Below are 12,125 nucleotides of genomic sequence, written 5' to 3' on the forward strand. Positions count from 1 at the left end.
GTCCCTCCTTCAAGGAGTTTACACTTTAGAAATCTGGAGAAGGAAAAGTTTAAAGCAAGCTATCATAACTAAGTCAACCTAACATAAGGACAGATTGCTATATCCCATATTTTCCTCTAAAAAAAAAAAAAAAAAGAATTTGTGGTCTTAAAATAGTACATGATGCACCACGATTCACAGCCTGAACCACATTTGAAGTCAGTCAGAAGGTGTTCTCAACCATACCCTGCAGACTGATCACACACACCACCACCTGGATTTAGTGGAAGATTTTCAAATGCATCTTTTTCTTTCTTTCTTTTTTCTTTTTTTCGAAATGCATCTTTTTCTGTGTCTCTGTTTCTCACTGGCTTTTTGGAAAAATACCAGAGAGGAAAGGAAACCGTAGGTTATTTTTATAAGTATGCTTGCACATTCACCATCATCATCATCATCCACAAGCCTGGCTTTTAAAAGCCTGGGACTTCCCTGCAGGTCCAATGGCTAAAACTCCGAGCTCCCAAGGCAGGGGTCCCAGGTTCAATCCCTGGTTAGGGAACTAGATCCCACATGCCCGCAACTAAGACCTGGCACAACCAAATACATAAAAAAAAAAAAAAAAAAGTCTGAGGGGCAGAGGGGCGAAAAAGGAGCTGGTGAGAGGAGGTTTTGGCGGAGGATTCCAGCAGGTGGCGCTTGTCTCCTCCTCCGAGGTTAGAACTTTGAACTCACCCTAGACTCCTGAGGGAATCAAGAGGTACTTACTCAGCGCTCAGTCAGTGCAAGTGACATCGACCATGCGGTACTTTAGATCATCACCTTTCCGCATCACCACTTAAAACACCATCTCCCCCTCCACCAAGGGTTGAATTATTTTCTTATTTGACCTGCATCCTCTTCCCTTAGCTAAGTCCCTCACAAGGTCGCTGCTCAAGACTTGGGTATAGAGCCTTAGAGAGTTGGAACCGAAACTTCAGAAAGGAGGGGGACGTTATTAACCTTCCAACTGTTCTACTCTTAGGCTGTCAGAAGTTCTGATGCCCCTGGTGTTGGTCTGGGCAGAAGGTGAACAGGGGTTAAAAGAAGCTCACAAGGTCACCTTGACGAACACCTGTGCGCAGGCTCCAACCGGGACCGGGTTATTTTATAGTTGGGGTCACTGCCTTTCTGACCCCTCCAACTCCACCCAATTCCGGGCTCAGCCAGCCACAGCCAGCCCCTCTTCCTCACACGACAGTGGGTTCTGTCCACCATAGAAACGACCTGCATCTTGAAAACTCCTTCCTTTCTGTGCCTGTAGTTTTCTGCCATCGCTCAGAAAACGCTCTGCTCCACTCCTAAGCTGTTCGCAGCGGCGTCCAGCCCCGGCGTTTACAGGAGCGCAAGCCTAGAGTCCGAAGGCTCTCCTTTCAAACCCAGCTCCGCCTCTGACTGCCTGGGTGACCTCAGACGGGTTTCTTCACTTCCTCTGTGGGCTGAGGGAAACAATTTTTCCGCTCACGGGGTCCCCTAGATTCCTGAGATCACGAACGCCGACAACGGAGACCAGCGTCTGGCCCACTGGAGGTGCCCAAACGCTAGGGGCGGGGGTCGTCTGTTAGCCTGATCCTACCGTGAAACACTGCCTCTGGGGGTTGGGAGGGGACTGGAGGTCAAAGAATCCGAATAATTCGCAGAATTGAGATAGCCTCTCGCCTACCCCGTGATCTCCCCGCGTCCAGCCCCAAGCGAGTACCGGGGCAGCCCGGCGCCGGCGCGCGGCAGCAGCCGGGGCCCGCGCCCGGGGCGGCGGAGGCAGGCTCGGGGCTGGACTGACGGCTCCGCGGGAAGGCGGAGCAGAGAGCGGGCGGCGGAGGAGGGGAGAGCCGCCGGGAGGAGGGCGCAGGGGCGGGAGGAGACACATGCGCGCTGCCCGCCGCCGCCGCCGCCGCCGCCGCCGCAGTCCTTAGCTTCCCGGGGACAGGAAACCTTCGAGACCGCGCTGCCACGGCCGCCTCCGCCTCTCGGCTCCCGGTTCCGCGCGCCTGCCACACCCTCCGCCCCTCCTCCGGCATCTCTCGGCGGAGCGCCGCGGGGACTCGGCCCCGGGCTGTCGTCTCCCGTTCCGGGGGGGAAAGGTGTGACCTCCCCCCGCAGGAGCGGCGCGGCGGGGCGGGGGGGCCCGGGAGAAGATGGCGACGCCGGGAAGCGAACCCCAACCTTTCGTGCCTGCCCTGTCGGTGGCTACGCTGCACCCCCATCATCATCCCCACCACCACCACCACCACCACGGAGGAACCGGAGCCAGCGGCGGGGCCGCGGGAGGCGGCGGCGGCGGCGGCGGCGGCGGGGGCTTCAACCTGCCCTTGAACCGGGGGCTGGAGCGCGCGCTGGAGGAAGCGGCCAACTCCGGGGGCTTGAACCTCAGTGCCAGGAAACTGAAGGAATTTCCCAGGACCGCGGCCCCCGCTCATGACCTCTCGGACACGGTGCAGGCAGGTGAGAGAGGGCCGAGGGCGGGCGGTGGGTGTGGGTGTTTGGCGGGCTGTCGTGCCTTCCCCGACGCGGTGGCCAGTCTGAGATCTGGCCTGACCTGGGGGTCCAGCGGCCCGTGCTGTTCCGAGGCAGGGACCCGCGTGGGCGGTCCGGCCCGAGGAGAGCCGGGCTGCTCCGGGCCGCCGAGCCCGCGGGCGCGTGGGTCCCCCCCGCCGCTGCTGCGCCTGGGAAGTGGCCGCTGGACTGGGACTTACGGGCGCGCCGCGTGCGCGCAGTGGAAGTGGGAGGTTTCGGGCGGCTGCGGCCGCTTCCTGGGCCCGGCGCAGGGGCTGGGGACCCGGGCGCCGCGTCTGCGCCTCCAACCCGGGCAAAGCCCTCTTTGCGCCGAGGCGCCGCCCGTCCGGGTTGGGAAGCCTCTAGACAAAGGTGGCGCGCCCTCCGCCGACCCGAGGGCACCGGCGCAGTTCCGCCGGGCCCCCCTCGGCGACACCACCGAGCGATCGGGCGACTTGTGCCCGCGGCTTCCTCTTCCTGCGTCTGTGTGAGGGAGCGGCGGCTCTGGTCGCGAAACCAAATCGCAGCCGCTTCGCCGGGCTGTCCGCTCGCTGGTTCTTTGCCTCCAGCTCACCGCCCACGCGGTTTGGTCCTGCCACTGAAGCTACCTTGTACTCAGTAATCCGATCTTTGCGGGGGCCCTGGAAGAGACGGCAGGGTATATTTAAAAAAAAAAAAGTAATTAAAGTGCGCTGGTTTCCACCCGTGAGCCCGACAAGTTGTAACTCGCGCCAATGAGCATACAGCGTTTTCAAGTTATGTCGTGTGTTGACATATTTCTGAGAGGTCGGCTTTCCCTTTGGTAGTGGGAGTTACTGGAGCAGGATCTATAAACAGGAAGGAGGCTGGTGGAATGCGATTCGGGCCTTGGGATCCAGGTAGAACTGCCTGGGTTCCCCGCCGTCGGGTTTCAGTTCTTTGGAGGAGGGTTTGTATCTTGCCTCCCAGCATTTCCCAGAGCAGTGGGTACCCCATTTGGGAACCACCAACCAGACCTCCTGGCTGTCGTTGCGTCACAGGCCGAGTGTCAGACCCCTGGGATCCTGGATGGCTTGACTGTCAGCTCCAGATCTGTTTCCTCCGCTGCGGGAGGGTGGGGGTGGGGAGAGGGGACAGACAGTGGCCTTTTGGAGCTAGATTCCAGCGCTCCCCTCTTTAATTCAATGCACGTTTATTAAGAGTCCTAATGAATATTCAGACAAGACTTCTGAGTTCACTAGAGGCAGAAAGCACTCTTTGGGGTCATTAAACTTTGCAATTTGGATCTAGGGATAGTCAGGAATGGGCAAAAAGGAGGGAATTTCCAGAGTTGAGTTGTCAACAGCTGGGGAGGTTCTTGATTGGACCACTTAGATGCAGTTTCTCAAGTGGAAGTTATTCCAAGAATTGCCTGAATCATTAACTTAGGAAAAAAGTCCGTTGTTAAGTTGGACTTCCCTTTTGCGGCAGATTGTAAGGTGAGCTATGGCAGGATTGGATATGACTGCTGAAAATGTAGCTGGCAGGATATTCATTTCATTGGATATGAACATGGAGCTTGCAGGACCAATAATAATCTGTGTCTGTAAGTTCAGAAGGAGGCAATGAATAGTGTTCCTCTACTTCTGAGGTTTATTTCAAAGTTGGGTGAACTTGATGTGTTTGCCCTACTGGTGTTTCTTGGAGAAGACCGGTGCTTTTAAAAGCAGAGACCACCTCTTTCAGTTCAGACCTAACTGTGTGAAGCATGGTGGTGTTTAAAACACGATTTCCGTTGTCCTTTCTTTGCTTGTTTGTGGTGAGCTGTGCTTGTGAGTTCTGCAAGATTTTAATTCGAAACCTCACTTGCACATGTTCTATGTGCAGAAAATTCTAACTAGTTAAATCTTGGAGGCTTAACCTTAGTGACAGTGAACTGAAAATGTTAGTTCCTCAGTCGTGTCTGACTCTTTGACACCCCATGGACTGGGCCCACCAGGCTCCTCTGTCCATGGAGCTCTCCAGGCAAGAATACTGGAGTGGATAGCCATTCCCTTTCCCAGGGATCGAACCTGGGTCTCCTGCACTGCAGACAGTCTTTACCATCTGAGCCGTCAGGGTTAACTCCCTATGGATAAAGGCAATGTTAATTATGGGAGGAGGAATGACACTGGAGTTTGTAGGAAGTTAGGACAACTCTTGAAGTAAAGAGTATTCAATGTAGACAGCTCGTTTACATGAAATTTCATTACCCAAATGTGTTAAAGAGTTGCTTTTGCAAAAACATTTTTGCCTCAGGTCAAAGCTGGGTGTAAACCAGTTGTGTTCTGCCCTTTGCTCTGTTTACTCAGAGCACTGTTCCTTATTTGGAAGAGCAAAACTCGAAATAAAGCAAGAGTTAAAACTACCTCCAGTGTGCACAGTGCTGACATTTCCTGCATGTAAGAGTTTTAGAAGAGTGGAGTGTCTGAATAGTAACATATACAATAGAGACAGTGGATTCTCTGGGGTTCATATTTAGTTTACAGAACATCTCTTAAAATCAGAAGGACACACAAAGATCCTTGAAGACCCGAGATGTAAAGTGGACTTTTTCATAAATTTTGTAAGACAGGGAGTGACAGAGAAAGCTTTATCTCCCCATTCAGTTGTATAATTCAGGCCATTTGGTTTATGCCTTGTAAAAGTAACTCTTCTGGCAGCCACCCTAAGCAGAACTGCCCTCTTGGGTAATGTAGCTTATCTGGCCAGGAGTTGAAAACCCAGATGTAAACATAGAAATATAGAAGCCCAGGGCTGCTCAATAGATGTTTAAGCTCTGTTAATCAAGTGCATACATCCCTTTCATAGGAAAAAACCCAACACTCTTAGGCCTTCCCCCTTTCTTTGAGCCAATCAATTTACTCATATTTGAGTGCAAACAGTTTGGTCGTCAGGATCCAGACTTCTGGCTGGTGAGCTGGGGAAAGAAGGGCTGTGTGTTAGCACAGGTGACCCTGGCTGAATGGAAGAGCCACTATGAGCTCTTGGACTGGGCTCTGCATCACCCTGCTGGGTCCTTGTGAAAAGCACGTTCAGATCCTCCTGTACAGCTGGGGAGAGTTGAGTAATACATGCTCAAGGTCATCGCTCTACTTAGATGCTAAACCAGGGATGGAACCCTGATGAGTTCACTCTAGTGTGTGTGTTCTTGACCATGGTGCTAGTGGTAAAGAGTCTGCTTGCCAGTTTAGGAGACATAAGAGACGTGAGTTCGATCTCTGGAGGAGGAAACAGCAACCCACTCCAGTGTTCTTGACTGGGAAATCCCATGGACAGAGGAGCCTGGGGAGGGCTACAGTCCATAGGGTTGCAAAGAGTTGCACACGACTGGAGCAACTTGGCATATACGCACACAGGGAAGGGGTGGAGAGGAGTAAAATCCAGGAGGGTACCTGGAGACTCATTCAACCAACATTCGTTCTGCAAGTACCCACCAAGCACTGCTTAGTGCCAGGCACTGTTCTAGGTACCAAGGATACAGCAGAGACCAACAGAGACTCCCTTGACCTCTTCTGATAGAGTTCTCATTCTCCTTGTCGGTGAGGGTGGAGATAATTGAAGAAATAGATTTTGAAGGATGAACTGGGAAGACTTATAGGAGATGTACGCTATCTTGGTTTAGAAATATACACTCTGCCTCGTATTAAAGGTGACTTGCAGTAGCTTGTAAAATAGCACAAATGGTAGTAATAAATACGAACTGATGCAGAAAGTCAGGTCTGAGAAAAAAGTACACAAATACGTTCATTGGGAAAGCAAACTTGTTGTTGTTGTTCTAGTGCTGATTTATTAAATAGTGTCATTTGGGGATAAGGAAGTTCCAAAGGGTGTTTGTATGACTGAAATGAAGTGACTTGAAAAGAGGAGTAAGAAAAGAGTCTGTCTCAGGCTGATTGCTGGAGGTCCTGGAAAATGAAAAGGAAAATCTTGGATCCGATGTACAGAACAGTTGTTGAAAGTTGGTCACATTAAGAAGAGAGTGGGGTATGTTATTGCTGATATCTCTTTTTGGGGTGGCTGGAAGCAGGAAAGGCGATATGGGAAATGCAGGGCTTGCCCAGGCAGGAATACAGATGAGAAAAGTACTCAGTGAGGTCCTGTAAGTGCCAGTGCTGGTGCTGGAGGAGGTGCAGAGAGTAAGATGCGACAGGAGCACACGTGAGATGCCACGTGATCTTTTTTTAAAATAAAATCCCTGCATCTTCTTTAAATATATACGTGTATATATATATGTAATTTTCTATTTATGTGTTTATTTACTTTTGCCTGGGCTGGGTCTTGGCTGCTGCGCAGGCTCTTCTCTAGTTGCAGCAATTGGGGGCTCCTCTCCAGTTGCCGTGTGGGGGCTTCTCGTTGGCCGTGGCCTCTCTCGTGGCAGAGCACAGGCGCGAGGTCATGCGGGCTCCATTGTTTCGGCTCCCGGGCTCTAGAGCGCAGGCTCAACAGTTGTGACCCACCGGCTTAGTTGTTCCAAGGCATGTGGGATCGTCCCAGATCAGGGATCGAACCTGTGTCTCCTTCATTGGCAGGTGGATTTTTTTTTTTTTTTTAACCACTGAGCCACCAGGGATGCCCCCTTTATTTTGCATCCTTTAATTTCAAAACAAAACATGAAAAACACGATACACAGCCTTTAATTCCCCCTGTCACATGTGGGAAGGAACAGGGTTTGAGGCCCTGGTATCCTGCCTTAGACAGAAGGATGGAAATAAAACCACTGGACATCAGCAAAGGGGAGCAGGTGGGCCAGGCCGCCGGGGCTGCTGCTGCTGGGGCGGCCACGGGAACCGGGAAGCCGTGGGGACCTCAAGGTGCGACGCCGGTGGCACAGATAGACATTGTCTGCAAAATTCAGAAAAAAAGGTCATTTTAGTTAAACTGGCTGGGAAAGACTCTGCTAACCTGAGGTTTGGGTCAGGTTTTGTAGGCTGGCTTGGTTTTGGATGGAAGTCCGCACGCACATTCTGTGGTTGGAAAGATGGTGTGAATGTGGGGTGTGCCTGACAGTCTGAGATCTGCTGTGCGTACAAGTGAGACGGGTGTTCAGGCCGTCACCGTGCAATGGGGTGACGCGGCACAGGGCTCTTAGGACCCTGTAGGGCACCGCGGATTACTGGGGCCTGGGATATGTCAGCCTGTGGGACTAAGGCCCTGGTCTGCCTGCGATACCTCTCTCAAATATCTACAGAGGCAAAGACTCTTCTCTGAGATTTGTGGCTTCTCTGTTGAAGCCTGAGTCTCCCTGCCACACTCCCATCCTGTCTCAACTGAATCCTTGGGATATTAGCTTCCTTTAGTCACTGGGATGCACCCAAGACTTGATGAAATCTATCTGGTCTCAAAAACTATTCCATAATTTTGGCCGTAAAGATTTTTCATTATGAATGTAATGAAACTTGAAATCACACTTGTTTTTGTAGAACATGATGTTCTTTTGTAGTTATGCTTTGTTTCAAATTATGTTTCTGCTATTGAATTGATTAGTCACTGTGCTATAACGATCATTTATAGTTGTAGTCACTCTCATTTAAATGGCTATATTCATCACATATATTCTGACTATTAATACTTCAAAAACAAGGAGTCACAGCTTTTCCTCCCTTTTATTATTGTTGTTGATCAGTTTCACTGTTGTTGTTTAATCACTAAGTTTTATCTGACTCTTTGCAACCCCATGGACTGTAGCCTGCCAGGCTCCTCTGTCCATGGGATTCTCCAGGCAAGAATATTGGAGTGGGTTGACATTTCCTTCTCCAGGAGATCTTCCAGGACCAGGGACTGACCCCGTGTCTCCTGCATTGACAGGCGGATTCTTTACCGCTGAGCCACCAGGGAAGGCCAGGTTTCACTGTGGTTTAGTCGCTCAATCGTGTCCAACTCTTTGTGACCTAATGGACTGTAGCTGCCTGGCTCCTCTGTCCGTGGGATTTCCCAGGCCAGAACACTGGAGTGGGTTGCCATTTAGAGGACTTCTAGTAGTCAAAGCTGTTAGCACTGCCAGGCCTCCGTGTGCATGGTGTCTCTGCACCACAGCCACGCATGCTCTCCCACGTTTCTGTGTGTGGCAGGAACAGTCTCCACAAACACACCTGCATTCTTGTTGCTTGCATCGTGGGCCGCTCTTTATTGAAAAGGCAAGAGCACGATAATCATGTTTCCAGAATAACAGCATGCAACCATAGGCCACAAAACCTCTGGGAATTTTTGAGCTGTGCCAGTTTATAAAGGTCAGCCCAGGGTTTGACCATCATTGAAAGTATTCCACCGGCTAATTTGTTAGTCACTGTGACATCTTATTTGTTTTTTTGGTGAGTGTCTGTTATTAGGCAAAATTTTGGCATAACCTCACTATTTAAAAATTTTAACTTCAATTGTTGACTAAGAATTTTTTTTTTTTTTTGAGTTCTGTTGCAACTTAAAATTTTCATGCTGTGGTTTAGCAGTTCTTTGGTTTTAGCATTTAAAGGGTAGGTAAGCATTTAAAATGTAAACACTAACATTTGAAATCCATGTTAGTGTTGATTGGTGCAGAGGTTAATTACCTTTGCTCTTGCTGTGTGTGAACACAGCTGGTCTCTGCTGGTGTGAACAAAGGCTTAGAAGTTGTTAGTCAACTTCGTCATTACTTATCAATATTTAAACACAAGTTGCTTCCTTTTGCATGCACTTTTCTATTATTCCCCTTTTACATATCTATGTATATCTATTGACCTATATCCATAGATATAACTATGATGTCTGTAAGTTATATAGATATAACTATTTACCTATACCTATAGGTGTATTTATATACCTGTATTAATTGGTATATATCTATATACTTGGATGTACTGGTGCTCAAGACGGTAAAGAATCTCTCTGCAGTGTGGGAGACTTGGGTTCAATCCCTGGGTTGAGAAGATCCCCTGGAGAAAGGAATGGCAACCCACTCCAGTATTCTTGACTGGGAAATCCCATGGACAGAGGAGCCTAGCGGGTTACAGTTCATGGGGTTGCAAACAGTCGGACATGGCTGAGCAACTAACACACACACACACACACACAGATCTATATACTTACATCTATATACATTTATATGTGTGTGACTTGCTTAGCCAAAAAAGAAAGCCCAACTATATTTACATACCTGATGCCTTTATTTATGTACAGTTTATAAGTAGTGTGGAGGCATTTACTATTGCTACAAACTTCTTGTTGTATGAAAGTTCTGTGGCACCAAATTTTTCATTTGCTATATAAATTTCTTTGGCTAGAGATAATAGGTATAAAGACTTTTTATATTTATGCTGGGCAGCATTTACTTTCTCTTAATATCTTCCCAGAGTCATCTCCTCCTGGCGCTTTGTTGAGTCTGCTTTTCCAGAGACTTGGCGATTTAAATGGCAGAAATGCTATGAACTCTGCTTAAGGTGCTTATGGGGTTGTCGGTTGGGTCACATGACTTGAACTTTTGTCTGTGCCTCATAGAATTCTGTTTGTGATGCTACTTGCCAGATCTGGCTTAGCTTTTTGGAAGATTAGACTTCTGCCTTAGAAAGGCATTGGGGAAAGCTGGCCTGGGCTTAGGTCTGGTACTGCCACCACGATTACCGTTTGCGAGCTCTTTCAGTGACGGCGTCACTTGTTGGAATTCAGGTGATTTGGAGTTAACTGTGATGTTTATTTCAAATATAAAATTATGTGTGTGCTCAGTCATGTCTGACTCTTTGTGGCCCCATGACTGTAGCCCGCCAGGCTCCTCTGTCCATGGGAGGATTTTCCAGGCAGGAATACTGGAGTGAGTTGCCATGTCCTTCTCCAGGGGATCTTCCCAACCTAGGGATTGAACCCTCGTCTCTTCCACCCTGGCAGATTCTTTACCAATAGCACCCCCTGGGAAGTCCCTATCGTAAAAGGCTTAAGGATGTAAGACCCAAAACCCAACTATATTTACATAGCTGATGTATAATTTATAGAAAGTCAAGAGGCTTCTGTTTTATTGCTACTATTTTTCGTGTGTGGCGTGGAAGGGTTTTTGCAGCAGAATTTTCAGTTGCTATGATATTTCAGAGAAGTTTTTGTGTGTATGTGGTGTGAATTGTTTAACCAAAAAAAGAAAAAAGGCAAGAGAGAAAAGAAAGAAAAAAAAATAAGAATGGTCAGGATTCCATGTAAGCCTTAGGCCTGCCAATAGAGATGCAGGCCTGAAGCGTGTCTGTGTTCTCTTCATCTTAATTTCAGAGTTCAGTAGTATTGCTTCCATATACTGTAGTAAGAAGTCGTACATTTGGAAACCATCTGTTCCCACAAAGTAATTCAAAAATCGAGTGAGATTGTTTACATGGATAGAAAGTCGAAGAACTGTGAGAATTTGGCTTCTCTTGCTTTTACTGCAAGCAAGTAGAAGTGAGATGCCTTTCTCAAAGTCAGATTCCTGGGTGTGCTCCTACTTTTTCCTATCTGGGTCCTCCATTGGTCATAAAGGAGGGATACTGGGACCAAAAAAAAAAAAAAAAAAATTGGAGACAATCAGTGTTTGGTTTGCATCATAGAAACGTTTTAATTTGGGGTTGCTGAGAAATTATTGTTCCTATGTTCATAGGAGATTGATACTGAGCCAGGTTAATTTATGGTATCTGGAACCCTTCCAGGATGTTCCGGGGTCAGGCTTTATAATTTTGGAAATCTTCTTTGATATTTGCTTTCTTCCTTCTGCTGTGCTTCCTCAGTCTCTTTGCTGGAGGGGCCCTAAGAGCTTGTGACTCAAAACACAGTCCGTATCTCTCTGGCCCAGTGAGCCTTGAGGTTCCCCTTGACTGTTCTCCCCAGAGGGGCAGAGGGAAGCCCCATCTTGGTTTTCTTAATCCTCTGGCTTCTCCTGTGGTCTTGCTTTTGACAGCTGACCTCTGCAGCTCTGGCCATGGAGTTTTGCCACCCAAGGTATTCCTCCAATGTTCCTTTTTTAAAAAAAAATATTCTATGTATTTATTTTATTGGAGTATAACTGCTTTACAGTGTTGTGCTGGTTTCCGCTGTACTACAGTGTAAGTCAGGTCTGTGGGTCATATGTCCCCTCCCCCTTGAGCCTCCATCCCACCCCTGTCCCAGCCCTCTAGGTCCTCAGGGAGCACTGAGCTGAGCCCCCTTGCAATACAGCAGCTTCCCACTTGCTGTCTGGTGTATATGCCAGTGCTGCTCTCCCAGTGCGTCCCCACGCCCTTTGCCTCCCGTGCCCACATGTCCATTCTCTACATCCTCCAGTGTTCTTCCCTATTTTTTGATGTTGAAGCTGCACAGCCTTACAAGTAGCATCAGTACATCTTACCTGGTTCCGTCAGCCTGGCTCTGATTTACTGCATTTTCTCTCTGCAGGCAACTGTGATGAGTTCAAAGATAGCATCTCCCCTTGCAGACTGCCTGACTTGGCCTTTCTTCCCATTGCCCGCATTTCCCTTTTCCAGGTCATTTCCCTCGCTTCACCCCTCCACCTCCCCACCTTCTGCCCTGGAAAAGCATGAAAGTGAAGTTGCTCAGTTGTGTCTGACTCTTTGTGACCCCACGAACTGTAGTCTACCAGGCTTCTCCATCCATGGGATTTTCCAGGCAAGAGTACTGGAGTGGGTTGCCATTTCCTTCTC

General features: G+C 48.9%; 1 protein-coding gene across 3 annotated transcripts in view; it reads left to right on the plus strand.

The window, feature by feature from the left end:
* The first annotated feature begins 1,881 nt into the window (after window positions 1–1,881).
* LRCH1 (leucine rich repeats and calponin homology domain containing 1) overlaps window positions 1,882–12,125 on the plus strand; it is a 215,279-nt gene continuing 205,035 nt past the window's right edge. Inside the window, exon 1 of one of the 3 annotated variants that reach the window (XM_070800077.1) lies at window positions 1,882–2,457. In XM_070800077.1, the coding sequence (XP_070656178.1) occupies window positions 2,151–2,457 (307 nt within the window). In that variant the 5' untranslated portion in view covers window positions 1,882–2,150. The remainder of the gene's footprint in view (window positions 2,458–12,125) is intronic. The other 2 variants (XM_019971725.2, XM_070800076.1) reach the window with 2 other exon arrangements.

The sequence above is a fragment of the Bos indicus genome, chromosome 12 (genome assembly GCF_029378745.1).
Source record: "Bos indicus isolate NIAB-ARS_2022 breed Sahiwal x Tharparkar chromosome 12, NIAB-ARS_B.indTharparkar_mat_pri_1.0, whole genome shotgun sequence".
Classification (NCBI taxonomy): Eukaryota; Metazoa; Chordata; class Mammalia; order Artiodactyla; family Bovidae; genus Bos; species Bos indicus.